Genomic DNA, 25,534 nt, shown 5'->3' with positions numbered 1-25,534 from the left:
CCAGAAATTCCACCACATGGAACCATTTTGATGAACCCTCATGGGTCATCAGTGGAGCTGGCACCATTAACTCCACTGCATGGGTCTTAAACTGGGAACTATCAGGCAACCTTAACTTTGGGCATCGCTACTTGTGCCACCTATCATTTTTAGTTCTTTGCCCAATTTAATTTTAAATGCTTCAAGGAATGACAAAGCTTCCAATTCTCCCCCTCAGGAAGTATGTAGGTTGATGCATAGATGCACCATTTTTATGGAGTTTCCTTGCACTCTATGTTTAATTAGCGGTCTTACATTACTTAAGAGATCTGAAAAATAAAATCAACCCATGCCCCATCTTCTGTTTTGTCAAAGCATCTTCCTGCCCCCTGCTTTACTTGCTCAGATTAGCCCCATGGCTGATAAAGTCTCAGACTTCCCCGCCAAGGAAGTCACACCTGTTTGCATCTGTCATTGCTGTTTATCATTTCTGTAGCTCTCGTTAAACTTTATGTTCCTGGGACAGCAGGAGCAGGCCGTGTGACCTGTTGCTGGATCAGCAGGGGATGATGGTGTTGGGGAGGGTTTGTCAGCGATTGCACTTTGAAGAAATCGATCTGATCTGTTTTGAATTTTCCCTCAAGCACTGTTCTTTCTTGTTATTTCAGAGCCTCTGTGACAGGAAAACTAGATCTGAATATCTGATGCATTGTTTGGCGCTCAACTATTATGTATAAATTCTAGAGGTGGTTGAATCCTATTCGTCAGACTGAGCTAAGGCTTCTTATCAGCTCATAATACATCCCTGCTTTCCGTGCATGTATTTGTAAGTGCTCAGGGAGTAATTTGGACTAATCCTTTTCAGATGATGGGTGCTTTGCAAGCTATTCGTTCCAACTATTTGCTGGTCACGATTCCTGATGTGCCATTGGCCACGTGGATTTGTTTCTGCTCCTTGTGTGGATGATTTGAACAAGCAATACACAGAAGAACGAATCACACACTGCAGTGTGAATTAATTCAGCTTGCAGGAGTTGCAAATATTTTCATGGATGCCAGAGAATGTTGGTGCCCAACAAGGAAGCTGACCTCACACAGAGAATGGTTTATTCACAAATCTAGTGTTTCTTTTAGATAATCAGCTTTAATAATTTTTCCAGGACACATTCTAAATTCATTCCTCTCTCTTTACACAAGCCAAAGTACCAATGATTTCAAATGGAATCTGCTCATGTCGGCCTGAAGGAATAGCCAAGGAAGAACTGCAGGATTTGGCCCTGCGGTGCAGATCTTAGGACCACACTGAGTGAACAGGCAACACCCACTAAGGTGCCATGCAGCCAACATGGCCCGACTGTTATTTTTTATATAGCCTAGTACATCCCAGAGGTTCCCACATTTCTTCACAGCATGGGTGTCATCTTAACAGAGAGATTGCCACGAGGCTTCCCCTCCCAGTCACCCACCTGGGAACCCCTTCCCACTGACCTCACATCCCAACCCAGAGGTTGCCACAGCAATTACTTGGATAGGAAGTGACCTTAGGAAAGTCCTATATTTTTAGCTTTGTATGTTGTAATGCAGAGCTGGGATCAGATGCCCAGCTAGTGTGAAATGACCCAGCCCCGCTGTCTGCAGTGGCACTACACTGGGACCCCCGCCTCATTGTAACATGGCTTGGCTTGCTGTTGACTGTGCAATTGCAGTTCTGCGTTAGTACTGTTTATCTGTGCCCAGGTGCACGTCTTGCCCCATTCGCCATGGCGATGGAGGGCCACAGAGTCAGTGGTACTAGTATACGGGGGTGGGGGCAAGGGGAGTGGGAAAGAGCTGTGCAAAAGGGGGTGTCCTGCTGCATTCCACGGACCCAGCACTGCACCACCCCTGGTTAGGGAAGAGGGTGGGAAGAGCAGGGCTAATACAGCCCCAGGGTACACATGGCAAGCAGCAGCAACCACTGCTCTGCTCAGACAGTGTGGCCCATGCAGGTCACATGCAGGAGGGAAACCCTGTAGCCCCCACCCTGGATTTATGACACACGCCACATGCTGACAGCCTGGCTGCAGCAGGGCTGCTCTTGCAAGCAGGTGGGCACAGACAAAGATACATGGCCCTTCCAAGGTGAACTGATTTTGGGGCTGGTGACCTCCTGGATTCAACTCTGTTTCTCCTTCTTGGTGCCTGAGTAAGGCTGGGTCTGTGCTAAATGCCATGTCCACCACCTAGTCCTTCCAGTTCAGCACCTAGCTGCAGGATGGGGGAAACTGAACCTGTGAATCGGTCTCTGGGTCAAAGGCCTGGATGCTTTCCAGTCCTTCGCTGCTTGTCGCTGTGTAAAGGAACACGTGGGACATTGGGCGCCAGGCCTGGGCTCCCAAACCAGGGCTGCTTGTGTGTCATTTACAATTGCTGCCCGCTGCCATCGCCTTCCACTCCGGCTAGGGCGTGTAAGCGGCTGGCAGAGGCCTAGGGATGCAGAGTGTGGTTACCTGGGGACAGGGGGCTCTTCGTTCATGAGGTTCTGACTTGATCACATTTCATTGTTTTTCCCCTCCAGTTGCTTAACAGCCCTGGGGCGGGAAGGAGCAGCAGCAGGAAAAACTCCTTCCATTGCTGTGCTTGAGGTGGGTTTTAGAAATGGGAGGGGAGATCAGTCAGATGAAGAAACAGCTACGCCCTGCCAGCCCAGGGCTCAGAGAACAATCAACAGCAGCGGTTTGTACTTATAGGGCACCTTTCATCCTGAAGGACCCCAAAGTACTTTACCACCTCCATACCCAGGCAACCTATCACCTGCCACTAAAATGCAGCCACCTCTGGGGTGAGCCAGGGCAGCAGCAAATGCCTGTGAAGTGCTTTGATCAGACAAACCACTAGCTGAGCGCTATCATCATGAAGTGTAACCGGCACATGTCGACCCCCTTGGGAGCCCTGGGAAATTCAAGCTGTCTGGTTTATATTTAAAACACTGATTGCCAGCATTACAGGATGGCTTTGCTGGGAGGGGGGTCGAGAATTAGATTCAGTCTCTAATTAAAGGTTTGCTCTTCATTTGAATTTCAGATGCCAGCTTTAATTTTAGAAATTTTCCCAGGCAGCGGAGTGGCTTGCCTTAGCAAACATGCACCTGGATCCCCCTGAGACTGGCTCCGGCTGACGGCCCATCACTGTCAGAACACAGAGTCAGAGGGCAGCTACTGAGTCTCTCTGCGTGGGCCTACAGCCAGGAGCCAGCCCCTAGTGTCCAGCCCAAGCAGCTGGGCTAAGCCTGGGGGATAAAACCTGGGGGTTGTAGGGCGAAGAGAAGGAATCGGTCCCAGGCTGTGGGATGGAGGCGCCCTAATGGCTGGAGTAGCCTAGCAGTTTTCATCTGCAGGTGGAAGCACAGGAAGGCCATGCCCTCCCCATCATGCTGTAGAGGAAGTGCCTGCCTCCCCAAGTGGGGCTCTGCAGCGTCCAGAGCACACCCTCTCTGCAATGCAGAGCCATCCGCTGCACACTGGTTTTGCTTCCTGGGTGACAGCGGACATGGGGCTGCACTGGGCACTAAGTGGCCCCTCTCAGAAATTGCCTGGTGTAACAGCACAGCATAGCACTGACTCTTAGGGACTGTAACCAGTTCTGCTAGGGAGCCCAGTTGTCTTAGCCAGAGAGACAGCACTTGCTACAGTCATACGTCTGGGGTTATGCTGATTCTAATGATCCCAAGGCATCTTGTAATCACGCTCCAACAGCCAGCGCTCCTGACCCACGTTCCATAGCACCCCCTGATGGGAGAAGCTGGGACTGGAGAAACTGGGAGCTTCCCCCCACCACAGCCAGTGCTCCTGCCCCACTCTCCACAATGCCCCCTGCTGGGAGAGGCTGGGGCTGGAGTAGCTGGGAGCTCACCCACAGTCCGTTCTCCTGTGTAAGGGGTATACAGCATAGATATGACTTGAATAATTACTAAGTATTAATTCCTCCTGGCAATTAGAGAAGCTATCCACCTCTGTTTATCTCAAAATAGGATCCACCTAGAAAGTAAAAAGAAAAGGAGTACTTGTGGCACCTTAGAGTCTAACACATTTATTTGAGCATGAGCTTATGCTCAAATAAATGTGTTAGTCTCTAAGGTGCCACAAGTCCTCCTTTTCTTTTTGCGGATACAGACTAACACGGCTGCTACTCTGAAACCTAGGAAGTAAAGACAATAAAAAAATGGTTCACATCATATGAGACATTTTGTCTAAGGACCCACAAATCAGCCAAGGTTAGGAGTTACACTCCCCAAGAACAGAGACTAAAACAGCTCAATGAGATTACTGTTACTCACCTATGCAAGAATCTCTCATAATCTGCATATGGATAAAACCTCTTTCTCTCTCCTAACCAGGGCCAGCTCTACCATTTTTGCTGCCCCAAGCAGTGAAAAAACCTGTCGCCGCCGAATTGCCGCCCCGGCCGGCGGAAAACACAAGAGCTGCCGCCAAATTGCTGCCGCCGTGGAAACTCTGCTGCCCCAAGCACCTGCTTGGAACGCTGGTGTCTGGAGCTGGCCCTGCTCCCAACCTAACTAAAAAGAACTCCAAATAAGTTACCAAGAAGGCTCACACCCGCCTCCGTCTACACTGGCAAGTTTCTGTGCAGTAAAGCAGCTTTCTGTGCTGTAACTCCCGAGGTTTACACACTGCCAAGCCACTTAATGTGCAGAAACTGCACAGTTGTAGCGCTTTAAGAAAAACACCCCAGCGAGAGCCGTACAGCTTTGTGAACCGGGGCTACCGCGCTGTGGTGCCAGTGTAGACACCGTGGCAATTACAGCGCTGTGGTTGGCCTCCGGGAGGTGTCCCACAATGTGTGTTCTCACCTCTCTGCTCATTGGTTTGAGCTCTACTGCCCTGCCATCCGTGACCAACTATCATCCCCACCCCATAAATTCCTTTGGAAATTTGAAAGTTCCCTTCCTGTTTGCTCGGATGCATGTAGTGGTCTCAGCACATCTTTCCAGGTGGCCATGTCTGCTCCACGCACCAGGCGATCCCCCGCTTGGAGTAATGCCGAGCTGCTGGACCTCATCAGCATTTGGAGAGGGTGGGGGGGAGAAACCATTGCTGCACACTGGCGAGCCGCATAGGGGCCAGGGTGGAAGCCGTAGTCTTGGAGAAGACCCTCCCTTGATTCCCAGCTCACCCTCAGCAGTGAGATATCTTCCATCATGATCACATCCTGTGGAATGCGTGCGGACAGGAATGATAATCAGGCCCCCCTACAGTGCTGGCTCTCCCCAAGAGCCATGTGCCCAGTGTACAGCAGGATCTGGGAAGAGTGATTAACCCTGCCCCTGCGGCTACTCACCATCTTGGGGGTCTTGTGGCTCATGTGTGGTTGCCTAGGATCAGCCAGTTAGTGGCAGGTGTGTGATTACTGGCTGTGTTTTAAATCACTGAATCAGGGTTCTCTGTGTTGCAAACAATACTGCTTCTGTAAAACGTTGCATTTAAACTTCACAGAGATGACCTTGGGAGCCTAGCCTCCCTCTTTGTTATCGACGGCTGACTGGCTATGCAGAATTAGAAAGTGGCCAAGAAGAACTAAGGAGGACTTTGTGAGTGATGTTATGATGCACTCTGCTGCAGAGAAACAGGAATTGAAGGAGTGGTGGGACAGCGAGAAGAGGGACTGAAAGGAGAACGCGGCACGCCAGAATGAAGCCATGGAGCAGCTCTTAAGGTTATGGAGCACCAATCAGACATGCTCCAGGCGATACTAGCTCTTCAAATCAAGCAGCTCCGCGCCCGCTCTCCCCTGCAGCCGCTATTGCAAAACTCTTTCCCATGCTCCCCCCAGACTCTGCCAACACATTCTTATCAACCTTCTGGCTCTAGTCTATACCCGTGGCATTCTATTCCTCCCCCCTCACAGTCTAGCACTGTGGACTCCCACAACTCACTGCACTCAACACCCATGCCTCTGCAGTTTGGCCCTGCTGAAGTACAGTACCCGCTGCATTGTACTCCAAAGGAGAAAGTTGGATAGGATCCCTTGACATACACAAATCTTTAGTGATCCCGGGACCCCACCTCCTCCTGGCACCTTACCTTCCTCCATCCCCCTCTCTGCTGATGTTTTTTTTGGTTTGACTCTCTCCTCCGGTTCTTATTTTGTTGTAAAAGAACTGTGTTGGTTTGAAAGCAATCTTTATTCTATTAATAGATAGCAAAAAGAGCCCTGCAAAACAACATACAATTATGTTAAACCCACATATTGCATCGTCTGCACCAATTACCTCCTAGCATTACAAGCACTGCACTCCCAAGCATAGCAACAAATATTAGTGGCTTTCAGCTTCAAATTGCTGCCTCATGGCATCCCTGAGCGGCAGCGAACCAGCTGAGCAGCGGGGACAGCAGAGCAGCTCACAGCAGGAGTTTGCCTGGGAGTTCGCCTGGAGTGAGCCCAGTGAGGCTTACATCTTGCCAACGTCTCTGAGGAAGCTCATAGTAGGTAGGTGATATGGAAGGGGGGGTTCAGCTGTTGTGACCTGCACTGGATGTGCCATGTTTGTCTTTCTTCCACAGGACAGAAGCGACTTTGTCTGTACAAAGTGCAAGCTGGTCTCCATATTGGAAGAGAAGATTGAAGGTCTGGAGCAACAGGTAACGACCCTGCGTTGTATACAAGAGACTGAGGATTTTCTGGACCAAACTCAGGATAGGCTTCTAGGGGCACAAAGCTCCAAAGATATAGAGCAGGTTGCACAGAGGGGCCAAGAGGCCAGTGAAGAAGCTTGGCAACATGTGACCTCCAGAAGAGGTAAGCGGAATGTCCGGGTTCCAGTAACACAGACACAGGTAACTAACCGCTTCATGTTCTCTCCACAGGTACCATTGCGGAGAGTGGACCAGATGATATGTCTGGGGGGAGAAAGCAGAAGGAGATTCCGCTGGTTGGGAGGCATGAGATGCGATGTCCTGAGGTTGGGGGTTCCACGACCACCACTCCCAAGAGGAGAAGGCGGGTGGTGGTGGTCGGGGACTCTCTCCTCCGGGGGACTGAGTCATCTATCTGCCGCCCTGACCGGGAAAACCGAGAAGTCTGCTGCTTGCCAGGGGCTAAGATTCGTGATGTGACGGAGAGACTGCCGAGACTCATCAAGCCCTCGGATCGCTACCCCTTCCTGCTTCTCCACGTGGGCACCAATGATACTGCCAAGAATGACCTTGAGCGGATCACTGCGGACTACGTGGCTCTGGGAAGAAGGATAAAGGAGTTGGAGGCGCAAGTGGTGTTCTCGTCCATCCTCCCCGTGGAAGGAAAAGGCCTGGGTAGGGACCGTCGAATCGTGGAGGTCAACGAATGGCTACGCAGGTGGTGTCGGAGAGAAGGCTTTGGATTCTTTGACCATGGGATGGTGTTCCATGAAGGAGGAGTGCTGGGCAGAGACGGGCTCCATCTTACGAAGAGAGGGAAGAACATCTTTGCCAGCAGGCTGGCTAACCTAGTGAGGAGGGCTTTAAACTAGGTTCACCGGGGGAAGGAGACCAAAGCCCTGAGGTAAGTGGGAAAGCGGGATACCGGGAGGAAGCACAGACAGGAATGTCTGTGAGGGGAGGGCTCCTGCCTCATACTGGGAATGAGGGGCGATCAACAGGTTATCTCAAGTGCTTATATACAAATGCACAAAGCCTTGGAAACAAGCAGGGAGAACTGGAGGTCCTGGTGATGTCAAGGAATTATGACGTGATTGGAATAACAGAGACTTGGTGGGATAACTCACATGACTGGAGTACAGTCATGGATGGTTATAAACTGTTCAGGAAGGACAGGCAGGGCAGAAAAGGTGGGGGAGTAGCACTGTATGTAAGGGAGCAGTATGACTGCTCAGAGCTCCGGTACGAAACTGTGGAAAACCTGAGTGTCTCTGGATTAAGTTTAGAAGTGTGTGCAACAAGAGTGATGTCATGGTGGAGTCTGCTATAGACCACCGGACCAGGGGGATGAGGTGGATGAGGCTTTCTTCCGGCAACTCACGGAAGCTACTAGATCGCATGCCCTGATTCTCATGGGTGACTTTAATTTTCCTGATATCTGCTGGGAGAGCATACAGCGGTGCATAGACAATCCAGGAAGTTTTGGAAAGCGTAGGGGACAATTTCCTGGTGCAAGTGCTAGGGGAGCCAACTAGGGGAGCGCTTTTCTTGACCTGCTGCTCACAAACCGGTAGAATTAGTGGGGGAAGCAAAAGTGGATGGGAATCTGGGAGGCAGTGACCATGAGTTGGTTGAGTTCAGGATCCTGACGCAGGGAAGAAAGGTAAGCAGCAGGATACGGACCCTGGACTTCAGGAAAGCAGACTTTGACTCCCTCAGGGAACAGATGGCCAGGATCCCCTGGGGGACTAACATGAAAGGGAAGGGAGTCCAGGAGAGCTGGCTGTATTTCAAGGAATCCCTGTTGAGGTTACAGGGACAAACCATCCCGATGAGTCGAAAGAATAGTAAATATGGCAGCGACCAGCTTGGCTTAATGGTGAAATCCTAGCGGATCTTAAACATAAAAAAGAAGCTTACAAGAAGTGGAAGGTTGGACATATGACCAGGTAAGAGTATAAAAATATTGCTCGGGCATGTAGGAAGGATATCAGGAGGGCCAAATCGCACCTGGAGCTGCAGCTAGCAAGAGATGTCAAGAGTAATAGAAGGGTTTCTTCAGGTATGTTGGCAACAAGAAGAAAGCCAAGGAAAGTGTGGGCCCCTTACTGAATGAGGGAGGCAAGCTAGTGACAGAGGATGTGGAAAAAGCTAATGTACTCAATGCTTTTTTTGCCTCTGTTTTCACTAACAAGGTCAGCTCCAGACTGCTGTGCTGGGCATCACAAAATGGGGAAGAGATGGCCAGCCCTCTGTAGAGATAGAGGTGGTTAGGGACTATTTAGAAAAGCTGGACGTGCACAAGTCCATGGGGCCGGACGAATTGCATCCGAGAGTGCTGAAGGAATTGGCGGCTGTGATTGCAGAGCCCTTGGCCATTATCTTTGAAAACTCGTGGCGAACGGGGGAAGTCCCGGATGACTGGAAAAAGGCTAATGTAGTGCCCATCTTTAAAAAAGGGAAGAAGGAGGATCCTGGGAACTACAGGCCGGTCAGCCTCACCTCAGTCCCTGGAAAAATCATGGAGCAGGTCCTCAAAGAATCAATCCTGAAGCACTTAGAGGAGAGGAAAGTGATCAGGAACAGTCAGCATGGATTCACCAAGGGAAGGTCATGCCTGACTAATCTAATCGCCTTTTATGATGAGATTACTGGTTATGTGGATGAAGGGAAAGCAGTGGATGTATTGTTTCTTGACTTTAGCAAAGCTTTTGACACGGTCTCCCACAGCATTCTTGTCAGCAAGTTAAGGAAGTATGGGCCGGATGAATGCACTATAAGGTGGGTAGAAAGCTGGCTAGATTGTCGGGCTCAACGGGTAGTGATCAATGGCTCCATGTCTAGTTGGCAGCCGGTGTCAAGTGGAGTGCCCCAGGGGTCGGTCCTGGGGCCCGTTTTGTTCAATATCTTCATAAATGATCTGGAGGATGGTGTGGATTGCACTCTCAGCAAATTGCGGATGATACTAAACTGGGAGGAGTGGTAGATACGCTGGAGGGGAGGGATAGGATACAGAAGGACCTAGACAAATTGGAGGATTGGGCCAAAAGAAATCTAATGAGGTTCAATAAGGATAAGTGCAGGACCCTGCACTTAGGATGGAAGAATCCAATGCACCGCTACAGACTAGGGACCGAATGGCTCGGCAGCAGTTCTGCGGAAAAGGACCTAGGGGTGACAGTGGACGAGAAGCTGGATATGAGTCAGCAGTGTGCCCTTGTTGCCAAGAAGGCCAATGGCATTTTGGGATGTATAAGTAGGGGCATAGCGAGCAGATCGAGGGACGTGATCGTTCCCTTATTCGACACTGGTGAGGCCTCATCTGGAGTACTGTGTCCAGTTTTGGCCCCACACTACAAGAAGGATGTGGATAAATTGGAAAGAGTACAGCGAAGGGCAACAAAAATGATTAGGGGTCTAGAGCACATGACTTATGAGGAGAGGCTGAGGGAGCTGGGATTGTTTAGTCTGCAGAAGAGAAGAATGAGGGGGGATTTGATAGCTGCTTTCAACTACCTGAAAGGGGGTTTCAAAGAGGATGGCTCTAGACTGTTCTCAATGGTAGCAGATGACAGAACGAGGAGTAATGGTCTCAAGTTGCAATGGGGGAGGTTTAGATTGGATATTAGGAAAAACTTTTTCACTAAGAGGGTGGTGAAACACTGGAATGCGTTACCTAGGGAGGTGGTAGAATCTCCTTCCTTAGAGGTTTTTAAGGTCAGGCTTGACAAAGCCCTGGCTAGGATGATTTAACTGGACTTGGTCCTGCTTTGAGCAGGGGGTTGGACTAGATGACCTTCTGGGGTCCCTTCCAACCCTGATATTCTATGATTCTATGATTCTATGATCCTTATGGCCCTGTGCTGGGCCCCTACAATAGCCCTGGTCTCTGGCTGTTCAAACTCAGCCTCCAGGCGCTGAGACTCTGCAGTCCAGCCCTGAGTGAAGCTTTCACCCTTCCCTTCACAAATATTATGAAGCGTACAGCATGTAGCTATAAGCATAGGAATATTGTCAGTGGACACGTCCAGCTTCCCATAGAGGCAGCGCCAGCGGGCTTTTAAAAGGCCAAAAACATGCTCAACAGTCATTCTTCACTTGCTCACCCTGTTGTTGAACCGCTCCTTGCTGCTGTCAAGTTGCCCCATGTATGGCTTCGAAAGCCACTGCATTAAGGGGTAGGTGAGGTCTCCCAGAATCACAATGGGCATTTCGACTTCCTCTATGGTGATGTTCTGGTCCGGGAAGAAAGTTTCTGCTTGCAGCTTCCTGAACAGGCCAGCGTTCCGAAAGATGCATGCGTCGTGCACCTTTCTGGACCAGCCTTCATTAATGTTAATGAAACGCCCATGGTGATCCACAAGTGCCTAGAGAACCATTGAGAAATACCCTTTGCGATTAATGTACTCAGTGGCTAAGTGGTCTGGTGCCAGAATTGGAATATGTGTGCCATCTATCACCCATCCGCAGTTGGGAAGCCCATTTCTGCAAAGCTATCCACAATGTCATGCACATTGCCCAGAGTCACAGTCTTTTAGAGCAGGATGATATTAATGGCCCCGCACACTTCCATAAACATGAGTCCAACAGTTAACTTTCCCACTCCTAACTAGCTAGCAACCGATTAGTAGCAGTCCGGAGTAGCCAGCTTCAACAGTGCAATCGCCACGTGCTTCTCCAACGACAGGGCAGCTCTCATTCCCGTGTCCTTGTGCTGCAGGGCAGGGGTGAGCTCATCACACAGTCCCATGAATGTGGCTTTCCTCATCCAAAAGTTCTGCAGCCACTGCTCGTCATCCCAGATGTGCACGATGATGTAATGCCACCACTCAGTACTTGTTTCCTGAGCCCAAAAATGGCGTTCCACTGTGGTCAGCACCTCCGTGAATGCCACAAGCAATCTTCTGTTGTAGCTACTACACCTGGCAAGATCAATGTTGCACCCCTCTTGCCTCTGTAGTTTAAGGAATAACTCCACTGCCACTTGTGACATGTTAGCCAGAGCGAGCAGCATATTGGTCAACAGGTCGGGATCCATTCCTGCAGCCCAAAGATGTAGGGCGTTCAGTACACAAACTGTTGGAACATGTCACCAAATGCGGACGGAAGCACAGGGATTTCTGGGACGCGAAGCAATACATCACAGGGCATAGGGACAGGACCTAGAATGCCCCACGACCCCCTACGCCTTCCCACAACTCTTAGTGGCAGAAGAGAAAGAGGTGCTCTGTGGGATAGCTGCCCAGAGTGCACCACTCCGAATACCGCTGCAAGGGCTGCAAGTGTGAACACACTATTGCACAGGCAGCTGAGTGTGAACGCATAACAGCGGTTTCCCTTCAGTGCTCTCTGAGCAGTGCTCTAACTGCCAGCGCTTGTAACATTGCCAGCGTAGACGTGCCCTGAGAGTTGATCCAAAGACGGGTGTGGAAGCTGCAAATTAAACAAACTATACTTACCTGGCAGTGAGACTGAAGGTCAAATAGGGCAAACTGCCTGCCTGTTACATCAAGACACTCAAACCACATGTTTTCACCCCAAATTATCAACTATAGGTTTGTTTTCCTAATAAATCAAATATACCACAGATAATCTGTTTTGTCCTGTCAATATGTTTTTCACTCAGAATTAGAAGATGCATGTTTATCTGCTCTGTGAATCAGGTAAACTCGCTCTTTATATATGGGTAATATCTCTTGTTCTATTGCAAGCACTAAATCAGGGATCGGCAACCTTTGGCACGCGGCCCGTCAGGGAAATCTGCTAGCGGGCCGGGACGGTTTGTTTACCTGCAGCGTCCTCAGGTTCAGCCAATCGCAGCTCCCACTGTCTGCGGTTCGCCGTTCCAGGCCAATGGGGGCTGCGGGAAGCGGTGGCCAGCATGTCCCTCGGCCCGCACTGCTTCCTGCAGCCCCCATTGGCTTGGAACAGCCAGTGGGAGCTGCGATCGGCCGAACCTGCAGACACTGCAGGTAAACAAACCGTCCTGGTCAATCAGCGGATTTCCCTGATGGGCCACGTGCCAAAGGTTGCTGATCCCTGCCCTAAATAATATGAAATGTTCATATAAAATCAAAGACTGTATCCACCAAATGAAAAGGCTTAGAATGGATTTTGTTTGTTTCCTTGGTAAAGGATTGCTGCACTCTAGCAATGATAGGCACAAAAAGGAAGGTGAAAAGATATAATCACTTAACCACAGTATAACTTGGAATTATTAAAAGAAATTGCTTAAAAGGGGGAAATTTCAATTAATAATATGGGCTAATACTGAACTTAAATCCTTGAACTGAATAGAACTAAAAAGCCTCCGATACGAAAAGGATTGAAGAAATTTATTATACACCTGCGCCATCTACTTGATACCAACAGAAGCGGCAGAGAAACTGAAAAGGGTAAAATCTGAGCGCTCATATGGCAACTGGCCAATGGAAATCCAAGGATGGTCCCCTCCAATGAGCCCAGGAATTCGGGTATATAAATCTGAGGTCACCATGGGGGACCCCAGAGTTGACTGAATCCTTGCATTGCAAGAGACTCCTGGACCAGCCATGTGGAACGGACTCTCCCGACATCCCAGGGTTAACCAGACAAGAAGAAGTGGTGAGATTTCATGTCTAAGATTGTATTCCTCCTTTATTTATACATAAACAACTGAAGGGTACCTTGTTCAGTCTAGGCTCTCCAGTGAGATATCAAGTAACCATATTTTAGATTTTAACTCATGCTCTATGTATGCGCTCCTTTATAAACCCAAGCAAATTGGCCTAAGAGAGATTTGAACCATAACTTCAAGTAATTGCTTTTGATATTCTAAACTTGTCCCTCATCCCCAATCCATTCATATAGCAGGAATCACGCTCTTAAAAGTGCCTTTACAGACATGTACATTCTTACTCCTTGGAGAAATGTTAGAAGGATGATACTTGTGCTAGGTACTAAAAAACTGATGATACTAAGCAAATGTGATAAAAAAATCTTAGTAATTTGCATTCTGTGACAACTGCTTGCAAGGCTGTATTGGAGTGTGCAGAACATAACTGGAACATTGGTTGTGCCTACACTTGATTGGTGAACTGTTGGTTGTACACTGATGTGGTTCTCGGTGAATTAATAAATTGCTGTTTGGTTAAGAATAACCCAGTGTCCTGATTTGAGAAATACTGTTCAAGTTAAAAGTTGACCCAAGAAGAACTTAGTATTAAGTTGGTAAGCTAACGCTCCCTGGACTTGATAAAAAGAGGTTCTCCTATTAGATTTCATTCTAATATTGGCTATCACACACAGCAAATTAGCAAATCCAGCTTGTTAGATTTCAGCATTAAAATCTAAAAAGTACCTCAGCAAAGTCATAACATTGACCCCTAACCACATTGACACCTGTCCCATTCCCTACAGCGCCCCCTGCTGGGAGAGATGGGGATTGGAGTAGCTGGGAGCTTCCCCACTGCCAGCGCTCCTTCCCCTGCCACACAATGAGTCCAGCTGTTAAAACTAGGAAATTGCCGTGAGTTCCTAGACCTAGCAGTCAAACACCCTGTATTGATATGAACCCGAGTGAACTAGGTTCTGTTCCCCTGTCTGGGATAGGTTTGCCATGCAAAAGACCGTGCTCCTGCCAACAGCTGCCACAAGCGCAGGTTCCATGCATCGTATCAGAGTGGGTCAGGCAGAGGAGAGTGTCAGCCCAGGCCCACTCCCCTACCTGTGACTATTGGAGGATGCAGGGATTGTACTCACATATTCCGTGTCTGCCTTGGAGTCGTAGTATTCAATATCCTCCTCCTGCAAAGAAAAGGTAAAAGCTCCGGTTAGTGGTATGCCCAGTCCTGGCTGGCAGGCCCACACCACCCCAAATGCTCACAGAGGCTGTGCATTGCCCCTGCCTACTCACTTGCCAGGCTACTGGAAACAAGGCTCAGAAGGAGGTTCCCAAGAGAAAGATGGGAGCTTTAAAACGAACCCCATGCCTGAGCTGTCGCAGTGACTATTGGATGGGTCCAGCTTCCCCTTCCTCCCTCCCCTTGCACTCCCCTATTTCTTTCTGTTTCTAAGAGTCGGTGTTAATTGTACCACTTGCTTCACCATCTCCACCTCGATGATGTCGGAGTGGGGAATATGACATCATGGCCCACAACCTCTCTTCCTGCCTGACCATCACAACCTCAGTGGCATCTCAGTACATCATCATGTGGGGCTGTGATGTCACTGCTCATCACCTCTCCTGCTTGGTGACATCACAATCATCATCACAGGGGAGGCTTGGTGACATCACAGTACCTTGTCCTAGAAGGGGCTGTGATGTCACAGCCCCAAAGAACATTGCTTTACTTCAACCACAAGTTAGTGGGCCACCTGCAGGAATCATTGGGAGGAATCTATAGAGTGTGTCTTATAGGAGATCAGACTAGGTCAGTGGTTCTCAAACTTTTTTTTGTGTGGACCACTTGAAAATTGCTGAGGGTCTCAACAGATCACTTCATCATCTTTCCAAATGTTGTTTGTACCGTTAGCTAACTATTGTAAAGCACTTTGGATAAAAGCACTATATAAAAAAAACCTTAATAATAATTAACATTGTTTGTTCTACAAATAAAAGCAAACAACTCATATTTTAATATCAGTAGTCTTGCCTTTCTAATGCGATGGATGTGCCCTCTCTCCCCTGCTGCAGCAGTCCCCGAGCTGGAGCTGGGAAGGAGGGGGGTCTCTCCCTCTCTCACCCACAGCAGCAGCCCCCAAGTTGGGGCTGGAAAGGAGGGGGGGGGTCTCTCCCCCACCACAGCATCCACAGAGCTGAGGCTGGGAAGGAGGGGGGTCTCTCCTCAGCCACAGAACTGAGGCTGGGAAGGAGGGTCATCTCTCCCTGGCAGCCACAGCCCTGGAGCTGGGGAAAGTCGCATCTTTCTCTGGCCGCAGCAGCCTTTCACGTCCCAAATTCCCCCCACCCTGCTTTCTCAGTCCACTGTCTCCTCCCACCTACCCCCAATTCTTCTCAAGGCCACCACCTCACCTTACATGTGCATCTTCTCCAGGGTCCAGGCACTTAATTAGTGGAGCCACACCTGCGTGGCTCCACTAATTAGGTGGGTGGCCCTTCATTCTCTTGTGTACGACCGCCCAGGTGTGCACCTTAGAGGGAACTATCCGCAGACCACCTGAATGGAGCTCAAAGACCACAGTTTGAGAACCTCTGGACTAAATGATCACAATGCTTCTCTCAATCAGAGGTGGTCGTTGTGGTGTTGGGGGAAGGCTGGAAATGCGACAAGCCCCGCCCTCCCCTTCACCCCCAGCAGCAGCAGAAGCAAACAAACAGCCTGAAAAATAAAAAGCAGCTTCACCATTCCCTTGGAGAAATCCGTGTAATTAATTTGGGGTATTTAGAAACCATTTATGCAGAAAGGTCTGCTCTGATTCCTCGTCCCGTGTGCTAGGACATGCGGCAGCTGATAAAATTCATAAAGAGAAAGGCAATTCAGAGAGCAGCAATACTGTCAAAATAGAATTTTATATTCCATCCAAAGGGGTAATTAAAGGGCAGAGGGAGACTATTCTGGATGCAAGAATACAGCAGCAGTGGCAGTGCGCTCAGCGCTAACATGGCTGCCATTCAATCAGCTGCTACACAAAGACAGCTTTCTCTCTTGGAGCTGTGTCAGTGCTGATTGGATTTTATTATTATTCCCATTATTATTTAAAGGGAAAAACGATCCACGCTGAGAACAGAAGCTCAGGCAAGGAACCTGCAAGGATCTCAGTTCACTTCCCACGCCCCTTGACTGCATCACCACAGGCCCGGCTCAGCAAATGGGCTCAGGGACATGGCTCTACAGGTGTGCGGACATGGCTGAAGGGGTCACCTCCCAAACGTGTGTTCACTGGCCTGCTGTTCTGTTCCACAGGGAAGTTGTGGGCAAGAACCAGTGTGGGGAATGACCTGTCTGCAGTCAGTTAGGTATTTTAGGATAGAGAGGTGTGAAACCCCACAAAACAGCCACAGTGCTGTGAGCCTGTGCCCTCACCCTCCACGCAAGGTCGCTGATGGGCAGCAGGGGTTGAGCAAGCAGGAGAAACTGGTTAGAGAGAGCGATGACAAGAAACTCTGTCCCAATGGCCAGTTGCAAGGCTCCTGTGAAGAAAAGGTGGCAACTGGCACAGGGGGCTGGATGCACGGTGCCCCTTGGGTCTCTGGCAGCGTGGAGCAGCGTGAGTGCCAGCAGCTGCTGCAGGGACCCAGGAGTCTGAAAATTGGAGCTCTGGGCTGGGGGAACAAGCTCTGGGAGCAGCCTGGTCCCATAAGCCTGCATTGCCATTACGGACCAGCCAGAGCTCAAAGGGAAGGGGGCTGCACCTGATCAGTGATGGAGGGACACTGGGCCATAGCTGACAGAGGTGACTGCTGCTGCTGATGGGGAGTGTTTGTTACTGATAATGACACTAGCATGATTCCTGCCTCCCCAAAGGCCGTAGGAGGGCTCTCCACCACAGGGCAAGGAGAGGGAGGCTGAGCAAGGGGAGCCTCTGATGGAGAATAGCAGCAGTGATGGACACCTCGTGGCCATTGCTAAGGGGCTCATGGACAGGCATGGTTCCATAAAGCTGTGGGCCAAATCCTGCCCCCTCAGGTGTGATGGGAGCCCAGAGGGTGCATGGAGCCTCTGAATCACCCAGGGCAGGCATGCAGCAGCCGCACAGGATTCCTGTCGAGCATGCACTAAATCCTGCGGAGGAATGCATGCTGCCCCAGCAGGCCGGCTGGCCTGTGTACTCAGTTCCCAGTGAACTATGCCACGGTGAGCAGTCTACATTAGCCCAGGGCACACCAGCGGATCTGTGCTAGCAAGATGGCCCTGGAAACAAGCACACAGCCAGCAGTGCTCCACTTCCCCTTGTGTCTCCCAGCAGCAAGGGCTGGGCTCTGGCTCTGGCAGTATAATACCGCAGATAGAGCATGACAAACAAGACCAAAGCTATAGAACTTACTTCATTGCACGGGAAGGGGTGTAATGAATCGGGTGACAAGACCAGCACCCCAAGTTTAGTGTATGGCACGGTCAGTCCTAGGGGCTGTCTGGGTATGGACAAAGCTAAGAGTCACCCGGTGACTGTAAACAAAAACATGGTTTTCCGTAAAGACGTTGTTTTCATCATAGCAATTTTGGTATACACAGTGGCCAAGATGTTCAAAGTGACCAGTAACTTTGGGGGGCCCAACTTGACACATCTTAAAGAGGCCTGGTTTGCAGAGGGTGGATGCTTGGTGATTTCTGAAAACCAGCTCTCTGTAAGGTATCTCCAGTGCGTCGCCCCAAATCATGGGTCACTTTGGAAAATGTTGGCCAATGTTGGGAATTTTCAAGCTTTGCATATACTAAACAGGAGCTACTTCCTCCACTGCAGTCACCTCTAGGGTGGAACCTGGCAGCTTTCAGACAAGGCCAACAATGCTCAGCAGTTTAGGACAGGAAGTGAAAAAGAAGGTCAAACATTCAACAGAAAGTGAAGGGGAAAATTTAGGAAGGCAGAATGTAATGATAATTGACATCTTCAGCGATTAAAGGGGCCAAGGCTATAGGAAGGAGGAAGCAATCTGTGTAACACCCTGTCTTGTAGGATCATGCCGGGGCACTGATTCAGTGCTCATGCAGAGGTAAGAGTGAAATGCCAGCTGTGCAAACTTGTGGTTGTTGAGAGACAAATACACAGCAGTCTACAAGCCAGGTTCCCCTTAGCCCACGCTCTTAGGTCACACACCTCTCTCTTTTCAGGGTGCATTGCTGTTTTGTTTTTAACTCATCCATGCATAAAAAAGACTGAAAAATGGTCTGTCTGCCTCTTAGGCTATGTCTGTACTGCAATCATAGGGTGTCACTGCAGCTCGTAGCTTTAATCTAGCTAGCTCAGGTCCCACAACAGCGAAGCTGTGGCAGCATGGGCTTCAGAGGGGCTGTATAAACCCACCTGGAACCCTAGGTAATTACTTGCAGAGCTAGCCCATGCTGCTGCAGCTTTGCTGCTCCAGTACCCGGCCTAGCTCGATTAAAGCTAATTTGGGTATGTCAGCTCGAGCTGCATTCAAACCCTGTTACTGCAGTATAGACATATCCTTAGGAATTAACTACACCTACATGGCTACAAAATCTCTTCTCCCATCCCTCTCCCTCCACCCTTCCCTTCCAGTCTGATAAGTAATGTTTCTCAGCTGACAACAACTCTCCTTGGCTACATCACCACCACCGCAACCAACGCATGTCTTCCTAAGACTTCACAGCTGTCCCTATGCTACAACCATAGCCACTTGGCTGCACACCTGAAACATGGGTCCCTTAGGACACAAACTATCTCAGCCAGATCAGTTGCTTAGCACCTGTTACATCCCCTGGAGCTGTTTTCTTTGCACAGATGGATTTCATTATTGGCCAAGAGTTTGCATCTGGTGAGTTAATTCAACTCCCCATGTCGCCGTCAATATTACCACCTCTGTCACGCTGATCTCACTAGAAATGTACGCAAGAAGCAGAGAGCTACTAACCCTTCTTTGGAGTTATCCTTAGACAAAATCTGCTCAGCTAAAGCACTTTCCTGTTTCTTCTCCGGATCGTTAAGAACCAAGCTGACAGCATGCTCAAGCTTAAAGAGATCCGGGCAAATTATATAGGCATAGAATGGAAGAACAATCAATGGGGAGATGTCTGGTAGCTGGTTAGATAGGAACACAACACGTAAGGCATAAGCTAATCTTTGACGTTCACCATCACATGTACCTTCTGTGACAGGGTCAGGCCAGATGGCTACAGGAGAGTGTTTTGTTTTGTTTTTTTTTTTTCATGGGCACACGGAGCGAGGGGCTAAGCGGTCTGGAGTTAGGGCAGAGAAACCAAGGGGCTAGCTTCAGAGGCTGGGGCGGGGCAAACAAACAAAGGCTGCAGAAGGAAATGGGCGGGGCAGGCAAACAAACTGAAGCTAGTAAGGGGGTCTGGGACAAAAGGGAGGGCAAAGCTACAAGTGGCAAATAGGGCAGGTAGTAAAGGGCAAAGCTGGGGGGCAGGCAGTCCGGGGGAGGGGCACATGCGCCCACGTGCACTTGCACAAGTCTTTTTAAGCTGGCTGCTGCTTCTGGCCCAAAGGGTGAAAATAGGGCGTGGCAAGCCAAGCAAGCATCTGAGTCCAGAGGCAGGAGCTGAGGCAGATGGTATACAGCCAGTGGGGGTGGTGGAGGGGGCAGCGGTGGTGGTAGTAGTGGTGGGGGTTGGGGGGACACACAGATGGATTGGGGGGCAGCTCCACACCACACCCCCTGTGTCCCTGGAAACACAGTCAAGACCCCCACCACAAGAGCACAGTTTGAAAATTACTCAGTCTTAGGCCCCCTCCACGGTGGTCTGCAAAGTCTCTAGGTGCTCCCCCACTGGCAGATGATCCTCTTCTTCTCCTCCTCGGGCTCAAGCAGCTCCAGGCAGTGGCCTCTGCAGCAGCAGCAGCTCCAGGAACTCCAGGTGGTGGTCCAGGCAGGCAGAAAGGACCCCTCTCAGGTGGTGGTGGTGGTGTCCACAACAGCAGTGGCTGGGGTCCCTCACTCCTCCTCTCTGGGGAGTGGGCTAGCAGCCCCCCCCCCCCGGGGCTGTAGTTGGAACAGTAGTAGCACCCAAGAGTTCAGGGTCCAGAACCAGGTAGCTGAGAACAGGGGGGCAGGGTGTCTGGCCAGCCAGGGGAGCAGCTGGAGCAGCAGGGAGAGCTTAGGGCCTAGCAGCAGCAGGAGTAGCAGCTTCCCACCTCTCTCCAAGCTAGAAGGCTATGAAAGAGTAGTCTTATTGGGATCCGGGAAGTGGGCGGGCGAAGCCCGTCCACTGCTAAAGGATCCCCCCCAGCCTAAAAGGGGGATCCACAGGACCTAGATACCCAAAAAATTCCGGGGGACAACTAATAAAATAAAAGGGACAGGAGTGCGGTCAAAGGGTCAAACGAAGGGAACCGGACGGGGACACCGAGCAGAGAACCCCGGACAGCGCCCACTGCTCCTTAAAGGCGTCAAGGGAGTCAGAGGACGCCGCCCAGAGGAACTCTGCCCGGATACGTGAACGGATACAGGAGAGTGTTAGAAGGCAGACATATTAGTCCCAGATTAAGTAGATCCCTTTTCCCTGGGTAAGGTAACAGGGGCAGTTCCAGAACAAGCAGGAACTTGCTGGAACCAATTAAGGCAGGCAGGCTAACTAAGTAGGACACCTGGAGCCAATTAAGGAGAATCAATTAGGACAGGCTGGCTAATCAGGGCACCTGAGTTTAAAAAGGATCTCACTTCAGTTTGTGGCATGTGTGCGAGGAGCTGGGAGCAAGAGGCACTAGGAGCTGAGAGTGGGAAGGCATACTGCTGGAGGACTGAGGAGTACAAGCATTATTAGACACCAGGAGAAAGGTCCTGTGGTGAGGATAAAGCAGGTGTTGGGAGGAGGCTGTGGGGAAGTAGCCCAGGGAGTTGTAGCTGTTCTGCAGCTGTTCCAGGAGCCACTCTAGATAGCTACAGTCCACAGGGCCCTGGGCTGGAACCTGGAGTAGAGGATGGGCCCGGGTTCCCCCCAAACCTCCCAACTCCTGATCAGACACAGGAGGAGTTGACCTGGACTGTGGGTTCCATCAGAGGGGAAGGTCTTTGGGCTGTTCCCTGACCCACATGGTGGATCAGCAGAGACTGCGGGGATTGTTCTCCTTCCTTTTCCCCGTGCTGGCCAGTGATGAGGTTATCTGAGTAAAACAGCAGATTTGAGCCACAAAAGTGGCCAAACTGAGGGCTGCTGTGAATCTCTGAGGCAGCCGTATTAGTCTGTATCTGCAAAAAGAACAGGAGTACTTGTGGCACCCTAGAGACTAACAAATTTATTTGAGTATAAGCTTTCATGGGCTACAGCCCACTTCATCAGATGCATAGAATGGAACATATAGTAAGAAGATTATATATATTGTGATGGGGCAAGGCCAGATGGCTATAAAAAAGTAGTGAGAGATAGATATATTAGCTCCAGGCTAAACAAATCGCTGGTACCAGGTTAAGTGAAATGGCAGGTACTCCAGGTCAATTAAGACATCTGGGGCCAATTAAGAACTTTCCAGAAGGCAGGGAGAATGCTAGGTTGATTGGGACACCTGAAGCCAATCAGGGGCTGGCTGAAACTGGTTAAAAGCCTCCCAGTTAGTCAGGTGGGGGTGCATGTCAGGAGCTGTGGGAGGAAGTTGCGCTGTTGGAGAGGCTGAGTAGTACACACCATATCAGGCACAAGGAAGGAGGCCCTGAGGTAAGGGTGAAGTGGAGCTTGAGGAAGTGAGGGCTGCTGTGGGGGAAGTAGCCCAGAGAATTGTACATGTCATGTTTCTAAAAGGTCAGCTATCATAGCTGATACTATTCGGGTCCCTGGGCTGGAGCCTGGAGTAGAGGGTGGGCCTGGGCTCTGAGGCTAGCGAAATCCGCCAGGAAAACGGGACCCACGGAGGCAAGGACAGAGCTCTGTCACAATATACACATGAAAAAGGTGGAGTAAGAGGCTAATTAATTAAGATGAGCTATTATCAGCAGGAGAAAAAAACTTTTGTAGTGAAAATCAAGATCGCCCATTCAGACAGTTGACAAGAAGGTGTGAGGATACTTAACATGGGGAAATAGATTCAATATGTGTAATGACCCAGCCACTCCCAGTCTCTATTTAAACCCAAGTTAATGGTATCTAGTTTGCATATTAATTCAAGCTCAGCAGTGTCTCGTTGGAGTCTGTTTTTGAAGCTTTTCTGTTGCAAAATTGCCACCTTTTAAGTCTGTTACTGAGTGGCCGGAGAGGTTGAAGTGTTCTCCTACCGGTTTTTGAATGTTATGATTCCTGATGTCAGATTTGTGTCCATTTATTCTTTTGCGTAGAGACTGTCCTTGGATCCAAACTTAACAGACTCATTTAGAATGAATGCTTTCTCATGGGTCACTGGCTTAGTAACACAGCATGGGTAGGACTCCTCTGGGGGACTATGAAGGGTTGGAATGCCCTCTCCCAATTCATGCCCCCTACAAAAATAAGCTCCAGCTTTCTCTCCCTTCCCTTGTTATTAAACACCTCTCCTACTCCCTGCTTCAAACCTGCAATGGTAACAGCATTCCCTTTCCATCCTCTAAGCACCACCGGGTGGTACTGAATGCTCCAGAGTCAGAGCAGTGCCCCGCTTCATGGATTATTTTCCTGGTGTTTCTAAAATGAAGGATTATAGTATGTTTAATTCAGTCTGAATTTTGAGACCAGCTCCTGAGTGTGAGGGTTCGTTTCTTCTTATATATGACACATTATTTTCTAATTTATTCCCTTTCCAGATGTCTCAGAACCCCTCCTGGGAACCGCTCATATGTCTTATGGAGGCGACCTGCCAAAGTCCCTGCTTTGTGTGATGCAAACATTTCCCCTCTCATAATCCTGAGCTACACTTTAATATTTCCTTGATTGTCTGGGGTGTTATAATCTCCTATTGACCGCCTTCGTGCCTTTTGTGATGTGTTAATCCCTAAGCAATTGAAAGCTGCACAACGCAGCCTTGCCACAAGACCTGATCTAAAGAGGCTGTAAAAATCCTTCATCAGGTAGCAAACAACACTGGGCAATGTGCAAAAGACCAGGTGCCCCCAGCTCTCCTGGCATGATACAACAGGATGCACCCATTCACATAAGTGAAACTGATTGGTGGGCGTGTGCACACACCCCCTTCCAGAAAATACATAGCTATTAGAAAAAAAGATGAATTATTTATAGCAACAGGACTATAAGCTTTCACTAACACCCCTGGGTACCTTGGCATTTCACCAGCCAAATTAACTCTCCAGGATCCGTATCTGAAAACTAGCGGTGTTGCAAATGCTGTGATGAAAGCTGTAAACAGTTTTGGTCACAATGTTCCTAATTGTACTGCTCCTAGCTTTCCTCTTGGGATGGAGAGGGCCCCTAAATCATTGCCAGTCTCTGGGCCCATCGCGGCAGTTTAGGAAATAAGGGAAGACAAGGCATGGCACATGCATATTTAAAGCCAGGGAGAACACAGTATGTTACGCCGTGAGTGTGCCATTATGGGCTGCAACCTAACGAGGCGCACACACAAGGGGGCAGAGCTAGAGTGGAAGAGTTAGCCGTTTCCTGGTGTTGAAGGGCTTAGCTAGCTGGAAGAAAGAGCCCATTACCTCCCTCCCGCGCCCTAGGGGCTGTGACACGATTGAGGCCGTCCAGTGATGACGGGGCAAAGGGCTGAGCCGCGCCCTGGGAGTCACTCCTGGGGGTTTGTGATGGAGAGGACAATGCATCGCTCTGATGCCGCATTGCGAAGATGCTGCTGCGCAGCAGAGTCGCGAGGGCCATCACAACTGGCCCTCTCAGCCTGCAACAGACTCTCTCTCAGAGCCCCTGCCTACAGTGATTCTGAGCTCTTCCATTTAACGCGCTCTCTTCCCTCTGCCCCTTGCTGTGCTGTCTCCTCCTGCCCAGATTGTGCTAGCCCCACGTCGTCCCCCTCAGGCTTCCCAGCAGTCCAGTCAGAAAGTGGAGGTGAAAGGCACATTCCCCCCCACCCCCCGGTTTAAGCTGAAGGCAGTAGACTCCTCAGGAGCCTCAGTGCTACTTTTAGCTTCTCTGCAGCACATGATCAATTTAGCCCCGCATGGGACTCGCCTGTCGCTGCGATGGAAGAGAATGACAAACAGCAGCCTCGCTGGCATCTGGGGCATCTGCTGCTAATTACACAGGTGTACGTCAGAGCTGCACGGCATGGAGCCAGCACAAGGGGGGCGGAGGGGGAAGCTGGCAAGAGAACCTCTTCAAAATAACCCTCCCTGCATCCGACCTTAGCTCGCACTGCAGACATACACACCCATGCACATGTTCCTGGCAGGCAGGAGTCCAGCTTCCCCAAACCATGCTTTGTTGTCAGTCTGAGCACAGAGGCCAAGCACCAAACAGGCTACTGAGAGTGAAATATCCTCGTTAATGCACCCACACTTCTGATTTGAGGCAAAGCCTTGGGCATGTGCACAGAGCCAGCAGGAGTCAGGACGAGGTTCCAGCATGGGCAGGTCCCGGTCTGTGCTGCATAGCGGAGCTGCGTTGTGACCGGGATGGAGGATGGCCTGGCTGCACAGCAATGGTGGAATCTGTAGTGTAGATGGGCACTGAATTGAGCGGGGAAGGCTGTCGTGCCACGAAAGGGTCATGCCTGCTGTAGCAGGAAAAATGTTCTCTGTGTTCGAAGATGCTGCACAACAACCAAGCTGTCAGTCACAGGCCCTGGCTGTCGGCAGATCTGCCACTGCCCATGTTTGTAACAAGGTGGCTTGACAGTCGAACAACAGTATGAACTCTCCCGCCATCCCCATGGTGTAGCATGTAGCTATCTGCACTCATGATGGCAGAGTGCTGTGCACCCAACCTGAGAGAGATGCTCCTTTAGCACTTCTATTCCACCTACACGTACCTGCTCTCCAAACCTCTCTGGGAACTACATACTCCTGCCCGGCCCAGTGCCAGGCCCCCAGCCTGGAGTGCTCCTAATTGTTCCCACTTCTCTTTCATTCCCTCCGTCTCCTGTCCCCTCCCACTCCATGTGGTCCCCATTTCCTGGCCCAGACCTGCCCTCTTCTGTCCACAGTGTGCCAGCAGCAGCAAAGGGCATCTTCCAGGCTCTCTCAGGCGGAGCTGGGCTGCAGAGAAGGTCCCTGTGCCCTGCAGGTGCTGGGACACTGCTCTGATGTGTTCTGGTGCAACAGAGGCACTGAGCGCTGCTGGAGGGGCACTGCTGCTGTCCCCACCACAGGCAAGGGCAGCCAGCTGTACTGCCCAGCACTAGTGCAGCATGCTATGGTGGAGCCTGCATGCTCGGGGAAGGGCTTAGTCAGCTGGAAGAAGGAGCCC

General features: G+C 50.3%; 1 protein-coding gene across 3 annotated transcripts in view; it reads right to left on the bottom strand.

Moving 5' to 3' along the window:
• The window catches only part of CACNA2D2 (calcium voltage-gated channel auxiliary subunit alpha2delta 2), a 630,338-nt gene that overhangs the window by 176,255 nt on the left and 428,549 nt on the right, over positions 1 to 25,534 (bottom strand). For all 3 annotated transcript variants that reach the window (XM_038410728.2, XM_038410729.2, XM_038410731.2), the window contains exon 5: positions 14,352 to 14,396. In XM_038410728.2, coding sequence (XP_038266656.1) covers positions 14,352 to 14,396 — 45 coding nt within the window. The remainder of the gene's footprint in view (positions 1 to 14,351; positions 14,397 to 25,534) is intronic.

The sequence above is a fragment of the Dermochelys coriacea genome, chromosome 7 (assembly GCF_009764565.3).
Source record: "Dermochelys coriacea isolate rDerCor1 chromosome 7, rDerCor1.pri.v4, whole genome shotgun sequence".
Classification (NCBI taxonomy): Eukaryota; Metazoa; Chordata; order Testudines; family Dermochelyidae; genus Dermochelys; species Dermochelys coriacea.
Note: the sequence above shows the minus strand (reverse complement) of the source record. Positions and strands in the feature narration are given on the sequence as shown.